General features: G+C 40.5%; 1 protein-coding gene across 1 annotated transcript in view; it reads right to left on the bottom strand.

Annotated features, from left to right (window-relative positions):
* Window positions 1–10,739: 10,739 nt before the first annotated feature.
* LOC130250236 (uncharacterized) overlaps window positions 10,740–26,854 on the bottom strand; it is a 32,415-nt gene continuing 16,300 nt past the window's right edge. The window contains exons 3-6 of the mRNA XM_056485691.1: window positions 23,801–23,937; window positions 20,701–20,858; window positions 15,982–16,094; window positions 10,740–11,433 (exon numbers count right to left, since the gene is read on the bottom strand). Coding sequence (XP_056341666.1) covers window positions 10,870–11,433; window positions 15,982–16,094; window positions 20,701–20,858; window positions 23,801–23,937 — 972 coding nt within the window. The 3' untranslated portion in view covers window positions 10,740–10,869. The remainder of the gene's footprint in view (window positions 11,434–15,981; window positions 16,095–20,700; window positions 20,859–23,800; window positions 23,938–26,854) is intronic.

The following is a 26,854-nucleotide window of genomic DNA, read 5'->3' as shown; positions in this document are numbered from 1 at the left end:
CATTTAGCTTTCCCTCTAAACATAGAGACAGAGGGAAACCCTGGAGATCTGACAAAGGCATGCACAATCAGGTAAAATGTCATTGAAGTTTGGATGGGGGAACTATGCTGCTAGAAAGGATCTAACTGGATTTCAGGATTATTAAGGAAATAGAGGAACATAGCATGTGTTTTTCTACTAGTTAGTCTTTTATCTATGTTTTAGTTATTCAGAGGTAGTGAAGCCAAAATACTACTTTTAGATGGGGTTTTATCCATCATTATTCTTTTTAAATTACATTGCAATGAGACAGCAAACTTATTTAAGGAGAGTATGAAATAAGATGCAAACTAAACAAATGTCAAAAATCACTGCTAATAACTCATTCTGTGAGGTTTCCTTCACCTTCCTCTGCACAAAGAAGTTTCAGTATAAGATTTCTGAGTATTAATTTTCTCTTTTTTCCTTTCTTGTCTCCCACTGTTTCTCCAGGCTGGGATTAAACAAAACACTAGTGTTCACTTTATTTATCAGTTTTGCTGAAACACAGTTTTATTATTTTTATGGTAGCAGAGTTACCTGGGTATATGATAAGTTTGGTCCTACTGAGGACACATAGCTGATACTCTCAAACTGGAAGGTAAAAATGGATAAAGATGATTTGGTTTTAGTCAAGCAGCCTTTTCCATACTAAGCTTCATAGCTGAAGGAAAAAATGGTAAGTAAAAAGGGAACATTCAGCATTCAAGTTTCACCATCCCATCAGATGATTTAATACCATCACACAGCCCCAGACTGCATTTTGTTCATCACTCATAAGGTTTGACATGATCCTGCCTGACCTGCTTGAGAACAGGCTGAGACGATTCCATACAGCTCCCGTTTTGTTGCCAAAAGCTAAATCAGCCAGATCTAAAGGAGCAGGACTTCAGAACACAACTGTCAGTTCTGGCAAGGCTTGGATCTGCTAAAGATTTTGCAGAAAGGTGGTTTGTACAGAGTGCAGTGCAGCTCTTCACACCTTGGAGCAGCACAGAAACCTGTGGCAGGGTCTTACACAAAACTGCCTGCAGAGGCACATAAAAGTCATCAGAGCCAGCTCAACAAGGATAAATCCCTAATGAGATAATATGATACTTTTGCAACACCACAGACTAGCCTTCCTCCCTCATTCCTGAAGCATACTTAAGGTCTCTCTGATGGGAATAGCAGGTTTTTAATTCACTGACTTTGCAGTCAAAACTCATTTTAAAGAAATGCAGTTTGGTCTCAGAGCCTAATAGAAACTGCTATTTAAAATGCTTATAGAGTCCCCATTAAATTAGTATCAGATGACCTTTTAATGTACTTCTCTCTATTGTTCCTTGGGTACAGAACACAACTATGTTCCTCTGTAAAAACAAGACAGAGATACAGCCACAGTATGTGCAAAGATCAGACCTTTATTTTCTTTAAACAGAGGACAGTATAGGCACTAGTATGCAATGATAACAGCTTGCAAGTATCTGCCATGAGTGATGTTTCCAAATCATGCAAGTAGCCTGCTGTGGAACAGAGCCTTGAACACTTGTCTTCCAACAGGAGATCCATCCTTCAGCTTTAACAGAACCTCTTTCTGCATGAGAGGCCCTGAAGTGCTAATTTAGTTCACTGTCTTTCAGACTCATCACACCCAATATTACATAAAATAACAGCAAGACCTCCCTGCACTATGGTTAAGGACACGAGTGACACTAGACAGCTGATAACATTCTATTTCAATTGAGAAACTTGAAATGGGAACCTGTAAAGTTTGGTACTGCTTATTACTTTATTGTGGTAATACAGCATAAGATGATGATAGTAGCAGCTCTTTGGGTTTTGGAAACTTAAAACTGTCGGTTGGCACTGCTAACGTAATTCACACCACAGGCTACCTTGGGGCTTGAAAATGCAAACAGAGCAGTTCCTGTCCTTGTGTCTGTCTTTGCAATGTGTACAGCATCTGGAGCAGCAGCACTGAAACGAGGACAAGTGCTGAGGCTGCATCTCTCATCATTTCTCACCACAAGCAAGTTGTGGAAGGAAGATGTTTCTTTTAGACCATTAAACCAGAGTTGGTGCAGTCACCTTAATGAAGCATGTGAACTCTTTAGGGTAATGCTTGGGTCCAATATGCAAAGGAAAGGTGAGGATGCCTTCCTAGCAATGTTCTCTGCAGGGATACATACTGGCACACAGAGAGGAAAACCTGAGCAGCAGCTGTAACATAGTTCTGGGTTCAGTGAGCTTCTAATGCTGCAGCAGTGTCACGTCTTGGTAGCCATTTGGCTGGTACATGCCTGCCACTGACAATCTGAGAAGAGAGAAAAGAGTTACATGATGAGCTGTGGAAGGTCAGCAGCTTTTAGCCATCACCTGTTTGTATGACAGCTGCCAGCATGGCACCAACGAGCCCCAGGAGTTACCTAAAGAGCAAAAGAAGCCCACAAAAGAGCAGGTTGCATAATCTCTGATGCCACCAAGAAGGCACCGTTGAAGATGGCAAGCAAAGAAGCAAGTCACTGAGTTTCTGTTGTACTTGTCCTTGCAGTTTTGGGTTGTCAAATGTGGGCAAAAAGAGGAACCACAAAATGGTGCAGTTCAACCAGGACCAGTGAGTGGCACTTGGCTGCTTCCACCTATGGCTGCCTCTGGTTTCACTCATGACATCCTCCATAAGAGGCAAATTGAAATGCAGTCCTCTACTCAAATAAACATTTTAGGCTGGCCAGTGATTCACCTAAAGGTTGAATTCTCAAATAGGCAACAGATTTCTCAACAACGTGTTCTGGCAGAGATAAGGTGTCTGTCATGGTTTAACACCTGCCAGCAACTAAGGACCTCACAAAATGTTATGTAGAATGTCTTGGCTTAGTTTAGAGCTCTAGATAAATCTCACTTGCAATTTAGGCAGATGTACTCAGGTAATTCTAACACTATAAAAATAATAGACATATGTGTTTCAGTAAAATTGACAAAGTGAACACAAGTGTTTTGTTTAATCCTAGCCTGAAGAAATGGTGGAAGACAAGAATCAGGTTTTGATCAACAATAGATCCTTTATTTAGAAATGCCATCCTAAAATTCAGTTTCTTGTTAGAAATGAAATTTTCACAACATCAGTTCATACATTCCAAGATACTTTTGTACATTCAAGATGTCAAAACATTAGGAAATTAAAGCATAAGTTATTTAAATTATTTTAAAATGAGTTGTGGTTTCCTATGAGCAGTTGGAATGCTTATAAAGTGCAGGGAAAATACAGGTTCCTCTCTAAATATCTTCAGATGTTTACAAGAATTTTTTTTTTTTTTAACATCAAAACAGAATACATGTGGCAATGGGGAGGATGGAGAAGTTTTTTGTTAGCAGGAGATTCAAGGTGAGTATTATATCCCTTTAAAACACAAGCTGAAAAACATTCCACACTAAGATGCTGGATTGCTTAATTTCTTTTGTTTTGCTTCCAACCACATGAGATGATAGACTATTTGTACAACACATAGTAAATGGAAGCAATATCCTTGGAGACTTCCAGTATGGAACTTTCTCTTGAAAAATCTGTGTTTGATCAGCCTAGGGAGTGTGTAGTTTTCATGACTTTGAAATAGTAATTAATGCACTGGTTTTACTGTCTTAAAATACAGAAGCATTAGCAAGTCTCATTCTATAAAGAAGAGTCCTGAGAATTGCTCTGTTTCTCCTCTGTCAAGGGCTACAACTTAATCAGCTTTTGTTTAATTGAATAATTCTGTTATGGTAGAGAGTGTAAGCAATTGTTACACATGCTTGAATCTGCATCAGCTGCAGCAATGTGACATAAATAAATCAGCACGGTTATGCTTATCACAAAGACATTACTTCTACATAGCCCAAAGAGCAGCCAACACTAAAAACTGAAGTTCTGGTTCAACACATGGGGTAACATATGCACTCAGAGTAAAGCAGGTGTCATAGATAGAGATGGCAATGAGGAAATAGTTGATTTCAGTGCAGCAGGATTTAAAACCATAGACCTGGTAATCAGAGCTGCTTGAAATGGGAGGCTAGATTGAACCTGCTACAAGTTGCCAAAAAATTTTTTTAAAGGAGTAAAAAAGAAGAAGAAAACCTAAGTAATTGAAGGCATTGCCAAGGAGCCCACCTACAGCCCATGAAATCTGCTCAAAAGGAGAGAGGAACTCTTCCCATCAGTGCCACATCATAAGCCAAGCATGGGAAAGGTCCCAAGTTAAGGCAGGAGTTATTCCTTAGTGCTGCTTCCAGGCCCCACACCACTGTGACTGGTGTGTCCTGAGTGGATGGTCTCCCTCCAGGGACTGGTGGAGCATTTCCTACAATTGGAGGCTGCAGCACAGAGACCCTCCCTTACTGAGTGAGGGGAGGGACACTGGTGACAGCAGCAGCCTTAGCATGGCTGCTCACCCTGCAGAGGAGCACAGCACCCTCAGGAACCACAGCATGGAAGAACCACTTCATAAGGGTAGAATAGTTTAAGGGTTACATGATTTAAGGAAGGGGCTTTCAAGAACATCCAGTTTCAGCCCTTTTGCCATGGGCAGAGACACCTTGCACTAGACCAGGTTGCTCAGGACCCTGTCCACCTTGGCATTGGACACTTCCAGGGGTGTGGCATGGACAAGTGATGGCTGATATGGTTAAATGTCCAAGGTTGGAGCCAGCCTGACACAGGACAGCCCATGACATTAAATCCTGTAATTTGCTGCTGATTCTCTGAGTCATCTGAGTAAATTGGAGACTACAGGGAGAACTTGTGCCCCTTCTGTCTGATATTAAACAACCAGCATCTGCAAAAGGAAGTGTAAGTGCTGCTCTGTGAGACCCTGATGTACACTTGCTGCTACATTTACTGCAATCCCATTTTGTGCTGGCTCCACTTTCTATTTGCAGTAAGTCAGCAGTGCAATTCCTCAGTTATTTTGAGTAGGGTTACAGCAGCTCAGAGACTTTGGGATGGCTCAGTACCCCCATAGCCACAGGGGCTCTGCAAACCACAGCGAAAGGGGCTTACAAGCAGCAGGCTAACAGCTGCCAAAGCAAGCTAGCCCAGAGCCCTCACCAGCTCAAGGGGTGACATTGGGCACCCTGCTCTGCAGCAACAGGCTGAGAAAAAGGTTCCAGCTGGGAAATGCAGTCAAGTACAGAAGCATCATGGAAGACTTACACTTATACCTGACTGGATAAATAGACTGGAAGAAGAATAAACTAAGAGTAACATAGAAAATAAACAGCAACAGGAAAAGCAGTGTTAAAAGGTGGTCAAGTGATGCTGCAGTGAATCAATTTTGCAAATTCTACTTTAAGCAAAATTCAAGATTCATTTGGGCTTTGACTGATAATGTATTAACATTATAATGTGTTTATTTATAACCCACTTTGTAAAGGGTTTTGTACCTAAAGGGTTTCAATTATTCAGGCTGAAATTATATTGCTTCAATATAATTTTATTTCAATTATGTTTTATTTGTTCCAATATAATTTGATTATTTCTGCAAATAATCATAATTTCTGGGTGCTTTATGTGTGAAATTAGTAGATAGAATAATTTCAGTATCAACCTCAGAGGCTAGTTAACGGGTTTAAGTAAGCCAAGACCAAAAAGGTCTTTTTCACAAAGTTAAAGGTGAGAGAAGAAACTCTTTTTGTCAGCAGAGCTGCCAAGACTCCCAGAGTCCTCTCAGTCTCCTTGTCTGGCCAAGATCTCTGTTCAGGCTGGATTTCCCACAGGTCACCTAACACAAGGAGATAGCACCCTCTGGGATAAGACTCAAGAATCAGATCCATAGATTTTATACAGATAAGAGAATTAATTATTCTGTGAAGCAACTTGCTCACAACAGGATACTGTACTTGGAAGCAAAGCCTTAAAAAAGGCCTGATCAGGCAGAAAAATCTCTGCATTTCCTATTAAATTTATTTCAGCAAACAAAATTCCCAGCAACTCTCAATAACATCTCAATAACTCTCAATCATGCACAAAATTGGAGGTTTGATTTGGTCTCAGCAGCATTAGAGGCAGTGGCACTGCCTCCAGTCTGAGCAGGATTCAGCCTCATGTCAACTTAATTCTGAGAAACACCTATGAACCACAGTGCATCCTAAGCTTAGCCCTCTACCTAAAGGGAATTTACCAAAAGAAAAACCTTTAACAGGTCTTTGACTCCAGTTCACTACTGAAAAGCTTTGAGAAGGTTCTTTGTCTCAGAAGACAAGTCAAATATCCAATAAACTTTTTAAGTGTATTAGAAGCTCAGTGTGACCACCTCTAACATATTTACTTGTCATTATTTAATGCTTATTCAGTATTATTGTTTACTTAACAGAATGAAAGCTGAACTAGGTACCCATCAGCAGATAATAAATGCTTGATTTCTGGCAAAGAAGGACACTACTATCATACAAGTGCTCATCTTCCTTTTTACATTAAGAAACTGAAAAGGGCAGCAAACAGCCTCCTGTGTTTTCTTTATTTCAAAAAGTGCTATGTCCCATTTAAAGATAGGATTTGTTTTTCCACCTCTGATCCAAGTACTGATACCCCAGATATGGCAACTTGAATAAAAATAATTTTAAATAAAATTTCTAAAAGAAGTTGATATTTTCAGCTGATCTTAAAAAACACTTTTCTAATTAGAAAAATCCAAAGTCACACTGGAAAAGAGAAAGCTCTGTGTAGGCATTCAACACTTTAATTTTTATTTTTTAGAAATTAATTTTTTCTTTCATGAGTTAGAAAAGTATGCTCCCATTTAATATATAGTCTTTTTTAGACTCTTTTTATGAGACTCACTTCATGTTTCTGCTGTGCAGATCAGTGATCAAAGCCCATGGTCAGAAGCCAGCTTCAGAGGTGTTAAGTCTACACAGTGCTTGGATTTAAGCCCATCTGAGTGTAGGTTTGAGAATAAAACTGTAGACTACAACTACAGTAACTTGCTTAGGATTTTATGGGGGCCCAGACATGTCCTTCTAGCTCTAACTCTGAATAGCCCCTTCCACAAAGAAAGGATTTAGCAACACTTAAATATTTCCCAATGACTTCTTAGACTCGTCTTTCATTCCAACAACACTTTTAATTCCAAGAAAATATTATGAGAAGAGAATGGAAGATTTCCTAGCAGAGAAAAATCCATAGTGCTCTCTGATCTCCAGAGTGCCATAAGCAAGCTTCTCTCCTGGCTAAGCCTGCAGCTTTACAGCTGAGGGTCAGGGTGACATTGCAGGGAGTGCAAAAAAACAGCTTCAAGGTTTTTGCCAAGCAGATGATTTGGGAAAGGATTTTTTTGCCTTTTTATTGTTGTTGTTTGCGTTTAATTTTTACATAAGGGTTTATGAGGAGCAACAGCAAGTGCTGGTAAATGTTTTAAATTGAGGGTTTATTCCTTCTACCTGCATGAAACAAATAATATAGGACTTCTGCTTTGGTAACACACTACACCACAGAAACTGTGGCTAACAACAGCAGAAAAAAGCAAATGAAAATAAAATGCTTCAAGGAGGTCAGCTTACTACTCACCCCCCTAAAACTTCCTACTGCTAGTAGAAGGATCAGGGAGGATAATTGCAGGGCTCCCATCTGAAGTTACTTATCCTTAGTTATCCTGTCTGCTGGCTCTGCTGCACCAGCTGAAGAGGCTGGCATCTTCCTGACATGAAATGTAGGTAAACAAGGAGGTGTCTCTGCTTTCTTGTGCATATGCACAAAGTACAAGACAATGGAAAGGGAAAGCCAGTTGAACTAACCAATAATATCTTTATTTGTTTTAGTACAGAGACATATAGTTCTGGTTCAGTTGCATCTAGCCTGCAAAATATGTAACATCCAGAAAAAATTGGCTCATCTGGTGCCTAACAGTGACCAAGGTATTCATCATGAGATGTTTAAAGAACACTCCTTCCTCTTGCTTTGGCATCCTGCCTATTAGAATAGCTAGTTCAACAAACATCCAGTTAAAACCAGCTGAGATACAAGGAGATGCTCTAGTTAAAGCCTTCTCTCAACTTGCTTGGAAAATACTTAGCATTGCAGGGAAATTCATCATTGAATATTTACACAAAGAAAAAAATCAGTGGGTAATATGGCAAGTTCTCTCCAGCCCATTGTACCATTATTTCAATAAGTCAAGTTACCTCCACCTAAATTTAATTACAAGATAGTAGTAGACTAGTAGCATTTCTACATAAACTACTAGTGCTTGTGAAAATTAGTCCAAGGGAAAAAAATAGGCACATTAGAGACCATAAAGAAAAAAATTATATGAAAAGAAGAGCAAATGTAGGGATCATAAAGAGTGAATCAAACTCCCTTCTGGATCTGAATTTCACAGAGTAATTTCCCTATAGCAGTCATAAAGAAGGGCAATTATTCTGCTTCAGCAATATAAAGATATTTCCATTCCAGAAACTCACACTTGTTTTACACTGTAAGTGTCTAATTATCAAATATATTTCAATTAATTTAAATAAAAAATACTAGGGAACAAAAATGTGAATACCTTTGGCTAAAGCAGAGCACCAAAAAAAAAAAAAAATTAAGACTTATTCAAGCCTTCTTTTATAATCTCCATCACAGAGCTGAAAATATGTTCTTATTATTTGAATAGCATTACAGAAATTTATTTTGGTTTTGGTCATCATTAGAGACTACAGAGATAAATTTCATAGATATTTGGTTTAAAGCCCTATTCTAAATCATCAAGATTAATCATAATGATATAACTTAAGCATATATTTTAACTTAATGTCCCAAAACAAGCTATTCTACTCCCAAGATATGTGAAATTAATTACTCTACTATCATTCTAGTAACCCTAAAACAGAATTAAACTTAATTGGAACCTGTACACACTAAACTCCCAAATGTTTATAAGTGCAGGTTCACCACACATTTGCTACACTCCAGTGCCATCTGTCTATAAAAAGATAATTAACATTTTCAATGAGAAGAAATATGGCACATTACAAAGTGCATTTGGTCCTAGGATATTGAACCCACTTCAGTTCTAACAATGAATGACGTTGCTAATCCTTTTCTGAAGAAAAAAAAAAACAAACACAAACCAAAAAGACTAAGAAACACTGTGTCCTCAGTGTATATTTAAAGCAAGTTTTCCTTAAAAAAAGCCAATCAAAACAAAAAATAAAAACCAAAAATAATCGAGAATGCCTTGATATAGAGATGCTCTCTGAAGTGTGACTCTTGAGTACTCCCCCAAAAATAACCTTGGAGTCTTCCTCTAACAATTCAGCTGCCTTTTGAAGACCCCAGAGAAGCTGGGAATAGCAACTCCGGAATTTGCATTTAGAAGACCATTTGGGGACAGCCTTTTCAAAGTCCACAACCTTCAGTGGAGGTACATAAAAATAAATGCTCTGCCAAGCGCTGCAACACAAGGGATCTGACACAGACCCCAGTGTGAGTACAAAGCAGGTTCATTAAATGCAGAGCCTTCCTTTTCCTCCTGCACAGTGGCTGGCTGGGGAGGGTTGTTTCCCCCCACTCGCTGTGAAAATTGTACAAATAGAGCTCTTTTTTTTTTTCCCCCCCGCAAAGTTTAGAAACAAGTTTTAAACCAGCCTGCTGCTAATTTAACGGGGTGCATCCTGGCTATTCTGCCTAAACGTTTATCCCCACGCTCCTTGTAGAGAAACAAAATATTGTATATTTGATGCTACTACGTTGTGTGTGTGTGTGGAGGAGGGAGCTACTTCTTGATCAGTTTCTTTTTTTTTTTCCGCGCAATTCCCCCCCACCCACCCCCTAAAGAAAGAAAAACAAAAAGGGAAAACAAAAACAAAAAAAAAAAAAAAAAAAAAAAAAAAAAAAAAAAAAAAAAAAAAAACAACCAACAAAAAAAAAAGCTGTTAAAATACAAAGTGTCCCTTTCCGATGTGCAGTTAGGGAGGGAAGAAGGACGCTTTTTCCCTGCCCGGCGGCTCGGGATGCGCGGGGGCCGGTCCCGGTCCCTTCCCGGCACATCTGGCTCTCCAGCGGTGCCACCTGCTGGCGCCAGCTCCGTGCGGGAAGGGCAGCGGGCACTGCTCTGCTCGGGCCTTGGCAGCTAAGGGCAAAGCCAGGAAACGCCAGCCCGGCCAAAACTGCTGTTTAGAAAAGCGCTCTTGTCCCTTGGATCCTCCTCGGGCCATTTTATAAAGACAACTCGATGGAAAGAGAAAAGGAAAGGAAGAGGAAAACAAAGTATTTAGTGCTATGCGTCCTTTTCATTCAAAAACACTATTTCCATAAGTCAGGCAAAATAATTTTCTCATTAAGTAGCTACTAGTCAAAGGAAAGCATATATTTCACAATAGTGTGTTAACAGCTAACAGCATCTACCTGTTACAGAAATGCAGTGAATGACTGTTGCCATCACGGCCTGGAGTCACTAATGAGAGCAGCTGCAGGGATTTAGCAAGAAGAGGTGTCTTCAGGCAGTAATCAGAAAGGAGAAGGCAGGCAAAGGAGAAAAGTTGAGGGTGCAGGGCCAGGGCAGGGGGTGAAGCAGGGCAGAAAGAAGCTCAGCCAAGTGTGCATTTAGGCACTGGAGACACCAGGCAGCAGCATTTGTATCAGTGTGTGACTGCTGAAGGGTCTGATTCTGTAAATCACAGCTCACTTGTCTTTGCAGTACACATGCTCACACATGCTGGTGGTATAAGTTTAGAGCAGGGCATTTCACCATTACAATATTCAGTGATGTTTCCTCTACATTTTTTTTGTCAGACTCCAAAAAAGATAATTTTCTTCCAAAAATGAATTCACCATACCCACCCCCCCTCTGATCTCAGCCCCACTGTTCCTGTCTACCTTCTCCACCCACATCAAGTTCACCAAGGACTGCAACAACTTTATTCCAAACTTGTCTGACCAGGTGCTTGTTCTGTTGCTTCAGTTTTTTGCAAGCTGCCATCTGTTATCTTTGCTTTTTCTTGTTCCATTTCCAAGCTTTTCAGCACATCTGAACTTGCTGGCAGTAGACCAAGTACTGACTCTGAGCAGATATCTCCAGCTGTAAGAGAAGTCCCATCTGTAGCTTCAGGCTGTCCCTTTGCCTCGCTGATTTCTTTTTCTTTAATTGCAATTGAGGCCTCAGCAACACTTTCAGATGGTTTATCATCAGCTACTACTGTTGAGGCAAGCTTACAGCTTGCAGTTGCTCCCATTTCAGCCTTCACTCCATTATTTGGGAGACCTTCACTGCTTGTTTCTCCCACATCTTCTGTCTGCATTTTTTGCTCTTTACTCTCTTCCTTACCACTGGAGCCCACATTGATTGAGCACTCACAGTAATAGTAACCAGATTCCTGCTTCCTCTTGCGCATGGCACAGAGATCAATTCGACTGAGGACCTCTGTGCCAAAGTGGCTGTCTTCATATTCCTTATACAGATCCGTACAAATTTTCCTGAAGCCCTATTTATTGAAAGAGCAATATGACATTATATGTATAATATATGTGCACTTTAAGAAGGTGTGTCAAGTATTATCTTGACTAAACCCAGCAAAAAAAAAAAAAAAAATACCCACCTCACCCCTGATTAGGACAGCAGCATCAACTTCATTTAAGTTGATACTGAGAAAAGCCAACCATTACAAATTAAAGCTACAGGAAGCTTGGCTTTTGCCAGATCCTCCATCTACCCCACCCCCTCCTCAAGAATAAAAATGTGCCAAAGATACAAAACCAGATCAGTTCAAGCTACTGTTATTTAAATGCATCCACCTAATTTTAGATACATCAGGCAAGTTTGCAGTCACCATATTATTCAGAATTGTCTTTAGGAGGGATTGCTTGATTTCACCTGCAATTTACTTTGCTCAGTTTCATCTTACAGCTGTCTCAACAGTCTGAAAAGTGAACCATTCTCCTTGGTGCTCACACTCCACAACAGTAATTAAATTGTGTGCTAAATACAGGTTAGAAATAGGGTTCGTGCACCTTAAACCCTGTGAGCAAAGTAGTATTCAAAAGAAATTTAATTCGGTGACTTACTGTGAAAACAAGCTCATTTCAGCAAGCCAGAAAAGAAAAAGAAAACCTCATCAGCTACCAAGCTGCTGTCAGTATCTCAATGGCCAAATGCTACAACAGACATGACACAAATGAAATCCAAGAGATGTGTTTTCAAACGTTGACACTTTCTTTTCAGACTAAGAAAAGTAACTCCTATTGCCATAACCAAAGCATATGCTTAGAAATAATTTCAATACATGACTGTCAAGACCAAAAATCAGGAGTTCTGAGTGATTAATTTGCTCTTCTCCCTCCCAACAAGTTTGGGCACAGCAGCCCTAGCTGCCCTGTACAGGTGTCACAAAGGATGGGTGAGCAACCCAAAAATTCCATGGTTACCAGGCCTTTAATTCAGACAGAGACAGGCTAATTTATACAAGGGGCTCCCTCAAGCATTTATACAAACCACATATGCTAGGGGCACATATGGAGGTGTAATGAAGGACAGATGAATCATTAAGCAACAGAATAGTCTCCACCTTCTCCTAACCTAATGAGTATGTGAGCTAACAAGGCTCCAAGGAGCTCCTTGCAGCACATTGCCTCAAACAATTCCTCAGTTTGCCCAGACCTGCTCCCAAACATCAGGGGAAGAAAAAAATTTTACAAGATTTCCTTGTCATAATGACAGACTTATTAGCAGGTGGACATGCACAGCTCACAGGATGGTGATTGTGGAGGAAAGAGTCACCTGGATAGAAGCAAATATAAACAGCTTCACAACCAAATACAGCAAACCATTAGGCACTGCTGCCTGAGGTGACTGAAACACTTGAAAGTTTCAATAAACCAACAGCAGACTTCTTCTGTGCCCCAGAGATGCCCACGTGTCAGTCAGAGCCAGGCTGCTCAGGAGCCAGGTGCTACAAGTCACCCAAATGCCACGAGGTTCAAGCTGTGCTGAAATGCAGACACTCACTGCGCATGGGCTGTTTTCTGGGTAATTCAGGAGGAAAATGGAAACTTGAGGAAGGTCACATCATTGAAGATAACTTATCAAGCAGCCAGAAGAGGGCAGGATAAGGACTGCCCTCCCATTAAAAAGCACCAAATATTTTAATACAAGCCTGTGGCTTGTTAAAACTTGTTAAATAACACATATGCCCTCACATCCCAGGGTAGACCACAGCTATTTGCAGACCTGCACCAAGTGAATCTACTTAAAGCAGCATAAAAGGGAATGAACAAACATTTTCCACTTCAGCACAGAGACACTTGATCCACAGCTTTGCTCTGGCAGAGGAGAGATCAGGCAGTGCCCAGCACTAGAGGCTAACAGCCCACACTGTTCTTTGTCTCTGAAGGCTCTTACTACAAGAAATGCAGTGGATTCTCTTAAGAGGTGAACGTTTCCCTTTTGGCTCATTGGAAAGTAGAGGTCAAAACACCTGAAGAACCCATATTTTTCATTTATGCCCATGGTCACACTGCCCATTTTGAACCTGATCTTCAAACAGCACATACTGCTCCTTTGGTAGCTATTCAGAATAAAAAGCACACAATCCAAAATCTCTCCAGCCTCTTGGGATTTTTAGACACACAACCAAAGCCAAAGATGCACAACTTCACAATGAAAGCTTACAGCAGTATTAGTTTTAGAGAGAGCCAACTCCTTTTTGCCCACAAATGAGAATAAGGTCTGCAGCTACATCACTGCTATCATCACTTACCTCTCATTAACAAAGTACTCTTTAGATATAAAATATAAACTGCCTTAGCAATCACATCTTAGGCTTCATATAAGAAGCACTTCAACTGTGTGAAATACTTAAAAAGCACCCCTTCTACAAGGAAACAGTTATTTATGGTATAGAGAAAGTAATTACAGCCAGTAGATGGCATCATAATAACTTAAGTGATATTTTGTCTTATTCATACTTTGGCATCTTCTAGTGCTTATGGAAGGCTGATTTCTCTCCTGCACTATTTAGGAATGGGATACTGTAAAAGTAATCAGTTTCCTCCTTTTTATTAATATTATATCTTGAAAGAAATGCAATAAGTTAACAGTGTCAACTACACAAGCATTAATATTCTGGTTTGGTTTTTGAGATTATGCCTTATGTCTGGGGTTGAGCCTTACTAACCTCAGGGAGATTTGTACATGGACTTATAGAGTTCATATGCCCCTGATAATCAACTCAGCATATGGTCCTACTCCAGTTTCACACTCTGTGCTCTGTAAAATGGTATTTTAGGGGCAAAGGTTTTATCATGGAATCAAATCTGCACAGAAACAAGTAATGCTTGGTAAACAGGGGAAGAGCAGTGAATATAGTCTAGCTGAAGTCCAGGAAGGTTTTTGAAACTGTTTTCTGTGAGATTTCCATAAGGAAGGCTGATGATTTACTGGCTGGCTGAACTGTGAGGTGGACTGAAAATTGGCTGAACAGCCAGTTCCATAAGGCAGTGATTGGTGGCACAAAGTCTAGCTGGGGGCTGGTAACTAGAGATGCACCCAAGGGGCCAATACTGGGTCCAGCACTGTTTAGCATCTTCATTAATGATCTAGATATTGGGGCAGAGTGCATCCTCAGCAACCTCACTAATAACAAACTGGGAGAAGTGCCTGACTCATTAGAGGGTACTGCCAAGCAGAGATCTCAGTAGGCTGGAGAAATGGACTGACAGGAGCTCCATGAGGCTGAACAAGGAGCACAAAGGTCAGCCATAGGGGAGGAATGAACCCAGGTACTGGTACAGGTGACAGCTGGCTGTGGAGTGTTGCAGAAAAAGGACCCAGAGGTCCTGGTGGACACCAGGTTGACCATGAGCCAGTAGTGTGTCCTTGCAACAAAGGCAGCCAGAGGGACCTGGGCTGCATTAGGAGGAATGTTGCCAGCAGGTTGACAGAGAATTTCCCCTCTGCTCACCACTGGAGAGGCCACACCAGGAATACTGCATCCACTTCTGGGCATACCACTTGATATTCTAGCATTCAAAGACCCACACACTTGCATATTTATATATATACACACAAGGAGATGGCATAAATCCTGCTATGTGAGATTAAGCTATATTTAGTGCTAGAGATCAAAAGAGGAGAGCATGCAGGAAATTACAATTCTATTTTTTAATTTTAAATTTCATAGTAAGAGGAAGTGTGAGAATACTCCAGACAAGAGTCAACAGTAATTCCTACGTGCCTAATGTATAGGTTTTTTTGCATTAGACATTGCAGATGCCTCTGCTCGTGAAAATCCCTATAGGCAGTGTAAAAGAAAGAGCCTCCAGCACAGAACTATCAGTCCTAGCCAACTTTGATTTTATCATGTATACAAAAGGCTAATATCAAGTCAATATGAAGTACTTGAACAAGGTCATTTTCTTCAGCTATTATAGCTTTTTCTGTTTTCCTTTCTGCATGTTCCTCTAGAGTTTCAGGTTTGCAATATATTGACCTCATAAATACAAGTATTATTCCTGGAAATAAGCAGGACAGTATTCCACTGGGAAATGAGCAATCTAATCAGAGTTGTTTTTTACTTTAATTGTTTGTGATAAATCCCATACAATGCTGCAGTAAAGGTTAGAAAAGCACATCACACATTTCTAGTATAAATCAAGGCACCAGCCTGACTTCCAACATGACATTAATCTTGTTCTGAGGTAAATATTACTCAGAAGACAAATATTGCTCAGAAGCCATCCTGCCCTATGGAAACAGCTTGACATTGTTTTTAGTGTAGATTTGACCAGCCACAATGGAAGGGAAGCTGTCTGTACTCAACATGAGAGCCATGCACAGTATTAGCAACAGACCTAATTTCTCCCAGTCAGATATGAACAAACAATTGTGTTGACCAGTCTGTATACAAACTTTGTTAAATAAGAGAAGTTATATTGTTCTCTGGTTGCAATGATTATGGCTTAGATCTCAAGGATCTCATTGAAAGAAATCACTAAAACTGATCCCAATAAAAGTATCCTTAAACCAAGTTACTCACCCTTCTTCTCAACCTTGATGCTTTAGAGAGCTTCAGGAAAGTCAGGTGTGGTTTGAAGTACTTACTTCCTGAAATGTCAAGATTCATTTCAATAAAACATTCTTCCACAGCTTCTGGAAAAAGAAAATATAAAAAAAAAAAAAAAAGAATGACAGTAGGGAGGTAGGGAAAAAAATATTTACAGGGAGGTTAGACAGAAAGCCACTATCCCTGGCTTGAGCAAGACAGTTAAACATACCCGAGGTTACCAGCTGCTGCACCACCACAGGCAGCAGAAAAAATTGAGAACAGTACTCAAAACCAAAGTTCTGCATGAGGTACAGACAGAAGAGGTAAACCCGAGACTGCATCCAAACTTCTGTGTTCACAAAACAATTCCTTCTGAGTTCACAAATCCTCTATCAAACAGTGAGCTCAAGAGAGCATCTGCCCATGGCAGCCCTGCCAGGAAGATATGCAGCCACACCAGTGTCCACAGCTCTGGTCTGTGACAGAACACTCTCCCAGTTACTGCAAACAGCAATGTGAGAAGCAGAGTGCTTCCAGGAAAAAGAAAAAAAAGTGGCTAGATTCCCAAAACTACTACAACTCCACAGCATTTAAAGCAATTCAGGGGGAAACAGCACAAAAACAATACTCCTTCCCTAGATACAAATGTGACACAAAGTATTTATGATGATACTGTCTTAAAACCTTCCATCGTGTATTTATAAAGGCATAATCTTTCATCCTTCATGGAAAAGTGTCTGAGTAACTCCAAGATTCGTATTCTTCAAGGCCTTTCAGATAAGGATTTTAATGACAAGTCAAACCGAGCTGAACTGTTCTTGGCTTTCATGAACTTTGGGGATGGAGAGTCTCAAGCATAGCAAGGTAAAGTTTGCATGAGGCAGATCCCTACAAGTCTGGCAAAACCAGAAGATGTCTTGTTCAACAGTTGTGCTTAAACAGTAAGAAGTATTTCCAAAATTACACTTAAAGCCTTGGCTAAGGCTGGAGTACTCCCAGCAATTTTTCTTACTGACAAATTTTTATACCTTGTTTGTATAAAGCAGATAAAACTGTGGGGGGGGGGGGGGGGGGAAGGGGAAGGGAGGGAGGGGAAAAAAAAAAAAAAAATCAACATTATAAAAAGGAAACCTGCAGCATTTATGGCTCTTCCAGTCAGATCCCACCCACTTTGACCCCTTTGTTACTGCTTAATTGCTTCAGCACTGCAAGGAAGAGGTTCAATGTTGAAAGTGCATATTACATACCTGATGAGTGCCTTGCTTGAAATCTCCCTGCTTCCATTTTATTTTTCCACCTATCAGAAAATTTGACTACATGTGTGTTCACTAGTTCAAATGCCATATGCATTTGTACTGAGACCAGGCCTCTGGCTTGGTGTTTAGCTAATTAATAGTTTAAAATGTTTCTTCTCAGAGTATTTATGAAGGAACAGCTGCTGGGGCTGTCTGATCACTTTGCCAAGGCAACTGCTTTTTATCTTTTCCATCTGGAAAGCACAAAGAATAGGATCCAGTTGCCCAATCATCTAATGCCCTTTTAGATGCCCTACAGGATGTCCACCTGGCCTCCAGCTGGTGCTGCAGAAGGTACAGCCTGGCTGTATGTCCAGTGTGAGTGCTGCAAATACTTTAGGACACCTGAAAATGGTCCTTCTAGGTGATTTTGGTTAGGTATCAAACAACCCCTAAAGTACCCCTGGTACTTTGTCAAATAGAACACATTAACATGAAGTTTTTCTGCATATTAAGTCTTTTTGATCCCATGTCAGTGGGTCAAAGCACAGCAAGACTTAGAGAGTAAACACAGTAGAAGAGTGGCTAAGCTCCTTCTAGGAAAACAAACCCAAACTTTCCACATGCATCATCCAGCATATAACCTCTCCTAGCTGCATAAAAAGAAACCAGGCAGATATTAACCTAAGAAAAAAAAACTGAAAATGGTATCTCCTCTGGGTTAGCAGCCAGCAGGAAGCCTACAGAATAGCAGGAAGGGGTTCTTACTACAAGGTCAGGTCTTAGTGCCATGAGCAGGTTTTCATCAGAAAAGCAGATGATGGAAGAAAGGTCAAGGCCAGCAATCATCTTCAAGAAGCCAGTATAGGAACAAGGCTCCTGAATGGTGTTTCCTGCCTATGCCAAGCTGGCACTCAGTTTTCCAGACACTCTTTTCTGGAGCTCATTTGAAAATATCCTACAAAAGTTCCAAGACATCTCAAGCAGTATCTTTTCTCCAAAGTGGATGAGGTCACCAGCAGCAAGATAAACCCAGTAGTGCTCAGTATTTACCAATTAATTGCAGTGAATTGATCTAGAGATAGGTTAACTCTCCACTTGGAAACTGAAGTCCATAATGTAGGACCAAAAACAGACAGAGAGCCAGTCACCTGGCTAATGTCAGGAACACTTCAGAGGCTAAAATACTTCATTAGAGCAGGCAGAACTCAAACTTGCTGACAAACCATCAATAAGGGCATGATGAGGCAGAGGGAGCTGACAGGAGTGCCTTGACCTTTGCCAGCTAAATCATTGGCCCATCATCGGCTTGAAAAGACAGCATTTAAAATTCACACCTAGCTCATGACAACCAAAAATATTGACTAAAAAGGAAAAAATATCTATTCATCGTATAACAATTAATTTGCTGAGAGAGGGGGAGACAAAAACCTCTCTTTGGAGATGTCATTGAAAGGATAGACTTTGATATATATTTGCATAATTCCCAGACTCATTAAGTTTTAGAAATGGTCAAAAGTTATGCAGAATAGAACAATACTGGAAGCTACAGCCCTCTGAATAGCAAAATCATTGGTAACAGAGTTAACAGCTTGAAAACTGGCAGCTTGTCTCCCAGTCAAGGAATTATTTCAGGCAATCAGTGAACAATCACATTGCATTAAAAACACAAGTACTGGCAGACTATTCCCAGAGCTTGCAATCAAAATTTTTCTCCTCTGTCTAATTAAGGGGTTCAGATCAGAAGCTAGATACTATGTTTCCTAAACCCTGAAGATGCAAGTTATCCAGGAAGAGAATATAAAGGATCTGCCACCCACTATTGCAATGGCATTTAGAGCTAATACAGGTCCAAGATGAGCATCATAGCAGACATTCTGTAGAACCAAAATTAAACACTTCTGATGGTGATAAAATAGCATGATAAAGATTGACCTTGTAGGGTATGACTCATTGGGAACAAAATTCTCAGTTAGGCAAGACAATGAGCCCAGGGAACACCAGTCACTTTAAGATGAGGTGTGAGATGCTCATTCCTGTATCTTTCAGGAGTGAGGAAAGAGCCAAGGCAGTGAAAAACAGCCAAACAAGGCATTAAGAGTCAATCAGCCCCTTATTTCAATGGCACTGAATAGCATATATGCTGTAGACAGGTATGTACCAAATATGATCTTATAGGAAATTGCATCATCTGCCTTCTACTTTGTTGACTTCTAGTCAAGATTATTTCAGGTTAAAGACTTATGAAGAAGCAGTTTGTGCATGGGCAAGTTTGTTGAGGCTGTAATGCTAATAAGTAGGGACAACATCAGAGTATTTTCAACAGAAGCACAGCTGTTTGGAGTCAAAATTAGCTTTGGGATGGATGGAACAATAAGAGAAGCAAAGGCCAGAGTCAAGCAAGAAGTAATGGATCATGAAGTGGCTAATTTTACATAGCTGAGGCAAAGAAGCTGTTCATAAAAGGCATCCTCTGTCTTGTTATAACACTGACTACTTAAGAGATAAAATAAACAGGAGGATAAGAGAACAGACCTCTTATATCAAAGTTGAGAACCAGAGGTCAGAAATAACAAAAAGAAAACCATACTGCTCTGTGAATCATATTCTTTGAAGTCTACAGTGTCTTTGTATTGCATGCCTCTTTAAAAAGCATTAATTGAGCTATGCTTCCTTTCTGCTTACTATGAAAATAGCAAGGAAAAATAATGTATATTGATTATTTCTGTTCTGTTGGAATAGAAGCCCAGGACACAGATCAGGTTCTGCATTGCAGGCTAAAGCAGGTCCTAAAAGCAGAACTGAGTAGGGAGGAAGAAGAGAGTATCAAGCCCCTCTGAAACTGTACTTAGGTGCAGATAAGCAGATCAAAGGTCTGGAACATCTCATAGACCCATCAGTGCTTTGGGAAATTAGAGCAGAGGACAAGCTATTCTTACACTTCTGTTTCATCTTCTACAGTGGAAGCAAGAGACTAATTTGCTGGTGCTACACATGCATATGCAGACAAACACTGATTTTTGTCACCTCACATCCCAGAGGCACTTGTAATTTCATGCATATTCCAGTTTAAAGGAAGTTCTTGTATGCTCAGCTGGGGCCAACACTTAATAGGCTTTCAGGCTATTAGAATGAGCAGAGCCTCAGTTGGAGGTGTTGCTTTGAACTCTGTGCACACCTCAGGCCTGTGAGATCCCAGCTGCAGGGCAGGTTAAGTTAGCCTTGCTGGGTGATCTTCACATCAATGTCTGTGCATCTCACCTGTCCCATAGGACAATACAGACTACCTGGTTTAGCCCTATTGCTCTGCAGGAACCCAGTTTTCAGCTTCATATTTAACAATTAAGAAAGGGGGGATGAGAGGAAAGGCAGCACATCACAGTCATGCACAACAACTTGGGACAGTGCCCATGGAGCTGACAGACTCTACAAACTGGTTTATCACAAGTGCTAGAGAATGAGGTTTTGTACTTACCTGCAATTCTGTTAAGCATTTTCTGGTCTTCCTCCAACATTTTCACATATAGCACTTGGTTATTAAACTCTCCAATCCCATGGAATGTCAAGTTAAGGTCTTTGCCCTGCAAGATGTCTTCCACTTTAGTCTTGCTTTGTTTCAGTGCCAGAACAGCCCTTAAAAATAATCAATATAAAAATGCTGAAAGTTATGAGGGTTTTACATGTGGAAATATTATTTTTAATACCAGTCAATATACCCGATTTTGACCACTCTGCAGTGCTATGCAAAGTATCACATATTTCACTGCTAATTCTTTTGTAACAATTAGAAAATTTCAAATACACTGCGTTTCTCACTGCAGGCTTAGTTTATACATTACAAGTGAGTCTTGCTAGTGAGCATTCAAAATATTAACATTCCAGAAAAGCTATGAATATATGTTACTGAAGAATCAAAAGTGATTAAACTTATATTCATGTCATGTAGTTTAAAACTTTATCACAGTCATTTTCAACTGGTTGACTAATTTTATTCTTAAACTAAAACAAATTCATTCTCCCACCTGAAGCACAATTAGCATTTTCCTCCTATTCCAGGCTAGGTAACAAAATATCAAGTTGATGGTTATGTTCGAAGCCCTGTGTTCCATGTTAATAAAGCTTAGATATGCACCTTGCTGTGCATGGAAATCTCAAAAAAGTGAATCATCAAAAGACTGTAGTACTTGAAATTAATTTTTTTTTCTTAAAGACACAGAAAAAGTATAAAAATTAAACTCCTAAATGTGGACACCAAGAACTCCAGTAATTTAATACCATCTGAAGTTTTACAGGTGCCTGTGGCCTTCTTTGCCCTGGTGTCTCAGGAAGGGGCATCCTGTCAGTCTTCAGAGTTTGACCAGAAGCCTTCTGCTAAGGATTCATACTTCTAACAAACTACTGCAGGACACCATCCCATAGGTTACTGGGCCTGCAGCCACATCTACTTTATTTTTACACCTAGAGCAAGTTTTGACTGCATTTCTACTCTGAGAACCTTAGACCTGTGTAACCTCCAAATAGAAACCAGGCAGTAAAACCCACATAGCACAAACTAATCCCCTTTAAAAAGGGGATTTAAAGCATGTTTAATACATGCAGGGACCACTTCAGCCAACATTATGAACAATCCTCACTACTACATTGGACTTACTTCAGCTATAGTGGCATAAGAGTAGCTTCTTTCCAAGACTCATGGGGACTCAGCAGATAAAGATATAGCAAGGACAGGACTGAAGTTGGAAAGAGTGAACTCTTTGCAGAGGATTATAATTTTTTTCTACCTTAACAAGCATGGCTAATCTAGCCCTTCATTTAAGTTTATAATGTCTAAGCAAAAATTAAATACTTCTGAGACAACTTCTCCCATCAAATGGTTTCTGCTGCAAGAGACCTTAAATATCCTCTAGCTCCAATCTTCTCACCATGGGTAGGGAGACCTTCCAGTAAATCAGGTTGCTCAAAGCCCCATCCAAACTGCTTGAATACTTCCAGGGATGGTCTATCCACAACTTCCTTCTGTTCAGGGCCCCATTGCAGTAAAGAATTTCGTACCAGGATCTAATCTAAACCTGCCTTTTTCCATCTTTAAGTCATTCTCCCTTGTCCTAGGACAATGTGAGAAATTCTGCTCCAGCTCCTGCCCTGAGATTTGGAGATGCCTCCCTCCCACTGTGGGGGGCTGGGCCAGCTGTATCAGCAGTGCTGCTAGCTTGAGAAGTGAGAAATAGTTAAGCTCAAGGCAGTCTTTCAGTTTAGAGCAGTAGCCACTGAACTTCAGCTTCATCTAGAAGAGCTATGGAGGTAGGTAAAAGATACAGCATGAAAAACATTTGGCAAGGATGATCTGCTTTTTATTAGGTATGTCCATTACTTTTACATTACAGACACACATCCACTCTTGAGTTCATTAACACTACTTAGCTCCACTCACCTGCCTAACCAATTGATTCCCATTCTGATTGCTGCTCTCAACTAGCTTCCTATCCTCTTGGATGTCAGCCTGCCCAGTCAGCAGCACTGCCACAGCATTTTATGAGTGAATTACTGCACACTACCTTCTGCATACCTCCTTAGCCCATATAACACTCCTATTTTTTTTCCCCTCAGACCCTCTAAAAAAGTCTCTGGAATATAAAAATAAAGCAGGCAATTTTAAAATAAGGTGCATACAAAGCTGTCATATGCATCTTAATTCATGCTTAACTGATGCTGCCTGTATGGGCAGAAGAGGTTTTTTCTAGTCTTGTTGGGTTTTTTGACACCTTTCCAGCTAGGCACTCTGCTTCACACCCAAGCAGATCCTGTGTGACACTCATATGGTGTTGAGGCCTGTTTTCATTCCTGTGCTGGGAGAAAGGGCTGTTCTCACCAGGTTCCCACCTCTGCCACATGATGCCTTCCCAGGCACATAAGGGCCTTTCCTTTCTGCCTCCTCATGTCAAGTTTCCCAGTGTGGTACAGCAAGATCAGGCTTAGAGAGAAAACTGCAGACTGGCATTATTTTCTGACTTTTTCTATCAATCCTAGCCTTCCTGACCACAGGGTAGCTTTCCTCAGTCATCTGTCAATAGCTCCATCTTAATTCACAGGGCTCCAGTGACAGCCCACAGCTTGAACAGGAGAGCAGCTCGGGAAGGAACCAGCAGATTTTTGTGTTTGTTTTTTGTTTTCTTCTTAATGCAACATTTCAACAGCTAACATTTTCCAGCTGATGAAAGTATGGCTGATCTGAAAAGCTGTGGGTTCTCAAAAGGCAGCAGCTCAGGGAAGCTTACATCTGTTGAACTAATTTGTGCTAGCAACACGGTAAGAAAACAGTAATACTATTTACAACCACACTGCTTTTTCTCTTCACTCCATGGCAGATAAGAAAATTTCTATCTCTGATGCATCACAGCTAGCTTTTGTAAAGATCTTTCCCCACAGGTACTGAAAGCAAGCCAGAAACAGATCAAAAAAGTTTCAGGAGAAATTGTGTGTAGGCTCTAATAAAACATAATGATTCACAATAGCAGCAGTAAGGCTACCACATTTACAGAAAAATTAGCTGCTCTTGAATTTGGCAGGATTCTTACTTTTTCACTTCTTCTTCTGTTCCCAGATGAGCTACTATTATAGTAAGGTGCATAGTTTGAACAGGAAGAAGAGCTCTAGACAGGTCAGGCTCTTTAGAGAATATGAGTTCTTGAACATCTTCAATTCTGTCCAAAATCTGCAGTGGAGTAAACAGAAGGCAGAGAAATAAATTTTCATTTTGGAATGCCCATATATTACTGGAAAAATTCAGAATGCTGAAGCTTTACACATCCAAAAATCCAACACAGTGTTTAAGCCAGGAATCCACAAAGCCACCTTCCTCTCCTCCCCATACCAGATCTATCATAAAGCAACTTTCATTTTCATACTTAAATTTTCAGGAATTGATTTCTGTTTTCCTTTTTTAAAACCTACAGGTTAAATTCATAGCTCTCCTATGAACCAGAAGCCCTAGATCTTAAAGTAGGTGTGAATCTGACCCTAAGCATGTTAGATTAAAGCTCACGGCACTGAGTAAATATTAATGTGATCTCCATGCAGTTGACAGTTGTTAATAGACTGTGGAAATTGAATACCATTTCCATAATTAATTTTATGCCATTTTCTGATTACAAGTTTGATCACAGATGAAACCGATATCTCTTCCCAAAAGGAAAATGTAGCAGCAAACAAAGATTGACTGGGTAAACATGACTTTTTTCTGAGCTAGTGTTTCTCAGAACTGTGTGGCCTCTTCCTGGCTCTTGTGGATCTATCTGTGCCTTACACAATTGACTCCAAAGATTTTTATGTTTTTTTTTCCCAATGTGTGCTGTTAAGGTTTATAAGCCAGACATGGGAACAGGCAGGAGAGAGAAGAATTCATTCCCACAGGTACTAAGTATCTGGCAGAAGCCCAAGTCAGAGAAATCATTTATAGATTTTCAGAGCAACCTCTGAAAATTAAATTAAACTCTGAAAAATGTCTCACTTGCCAAACTCTGCCTGACATGCCTAGGTGCTCACAAATGTTAGAGCTCCCCTTTATTCTTACATAGATGGCAACAGCTGGGTCAATATGCTTTTATTTTGCAATCTTTTTTCATAAGCCATTATTCATCCCATTAAATAGTCCCACAACCTGCACATCAGAAGAGATTAGCATAGCAAGTTCCCAATAAACATGAGGATAAAAGCCACACACAATTGAAATAACCATCTGAAGATACAAACTCCCTGTATTCACCAGCCCTTACAGTACATTTGTCACTGTGACAAGCATCACTGACTAACATTAACTTAATTCCTACTGCAGCTGAAGCACAATTTATTGCTGCCTGCTATTTACAGCATATGTTTAGATTGTGAAAACATTGAGCAGGAATCAAGCCATCAAGCTGTCTGACCACACAAACTACAACCTTTGCCTCAACAGACTAGGCTATTTACAGTAATTCTACAAAGCAGCCTCCTGTTGCTCTTCCTTACCCAATCTTTCCAAGAACATCCTTCAAATAAGAAGACCCCTTTGCATTTCAGTTTGAGACTTAGACATCTGGGAAGCTGAGTTTGTATGAAATTCTCTCACACAAATATTTAACCATGACAGAGCAGTGTTAATGTCTTTTCTTACCTCTTACCTTCACATACAATCCTTCACAACTTCCTGCTCCTACTCCCATGGGAACAGTCTACCCTACACTTTTTTTTGGTGCACTTTTCCATAAATGCTGTGTAATTGATGGGATAGCTGGGAGTTTTTTGGGAAGTGAGGGGCAGGAAGGAAGCACTTGAAATGCAGTACTGAAAGCCTGAGACTATAACATTCTCAGATTTAATCCACTCCAGCCTCCTGGAGCCCTGCTTTGACACAAAGGGCTATGCATCCACCAGGACTGGAACAGGACTTTTCCTTTATCCTCCTGAAAGGGAGAAAAATGTTGACAGCCCTAGACCCTACCATCTAAAGAGCTCTCTTAAATAATTAAGGTAAAATAGTTATTCCCAAAATACTAACAGCAGCTTTTAAACCCTTCTGTAATAGACAAGGTCTATAGAGTAGCAGACAACCAATTTGTATGGTCAGTGAGGTCAGAAACATCTGTTTTGGAGGTAAAAGCATCTAAAATTGTCAAAACACTGTTAGATGTGCATGTACATGTGTGCACACACACACATTTGTCCAGCAGGTCTAGGGAGGTGATTCCACCCCTCCACTCCATTTGGTGACATCTCACCTGTGGTGTTGCACTGAGCCCTGGAGCCCCCAGCACAGGAAAGACATGGACTTGAGATCAGTCCAGAGGAGATACACCAAGATTGCTAGAGGGATGGAGCACTTCTCCTGTGAGGAAAGGCTGAGACAATTGTTTAGAAAAGAAAGGGTTTCAGAGTAACCCAATTGCTGCCTTTCAGGACCTGAAGCAAGACTACAAGAAAGATGGAGAGGGACTTCTCACAAGAGCATGGAGTGACAGGACAAGGAAAAAGTGGATTCAAGCTGGAAAAAGAGTAGGCTTAGATTAGATATTGGGAAAGAATTATTGATTGTGAGGTACTGGCACAGGCTGCCCAGAGGTTGTGGATACCCCATCCCTGGAAGTGTTCACAGCCAAGCTGGCTGGAGCTCTGATCAACTTGGTCTAGTGAAAGACATCTTTGCCTATGGCAGGGGGTTGGAACAAGATGACCTTTAAGATGCCTTCCAACTCAAACCATTCTATGATTTCTTTACTCACACATGCCAACCTCACAGTGCTGCTCCCTTCAGTGTTTCTTTCAAGGCCTCACACAGGACTGTCTCAGGTCACTGAGTGGCACTTAAGAGGAACACAGACTGAGAATATCGTGGGCAGAGCATCCAACCAGGGATGTCAGAGCAGCCAGATTAACAGAGCTGGCATGAGCACAGGGAAACCTGTAAGAGCAGAATTAAGAAAGAAAAGAAAAAGAAGGAAAAGACATTCATTGGGCTGCGCAGGATGTGGTCCCAGGCCATATATTAAGACATTCAGATCTCATTAAAATAGCAGAATAAGTTAAGCATTCATGACCCTTCAAGCTGTTCCATGATCTCATTCTTCAGATGGCAGGAAACTTTCCAGTTTCCAGCT

Source organism: Oenanthe melanoleuca, chromosome 2 (genome assembly GCF_029582105.1).
Source record: "Oenanthe melanoleuca isolate GR-GAL-2019-014 chromosome 2, OMel1.0, whole genome shotgun sequence".
In the NCBI taxonomy this organism is placed as follows: Eukaryota; Metazoa; Chordata; class Aves; order Passeriformes; family Muscicapidae; genus Oenanthe; species Oenanthe melanoleuca.
The sequence above is the reverse complement of the archived record's forward strand: the minus strand, read 5'-3'. Positions and strand labels throughout refer to the sequence as shown.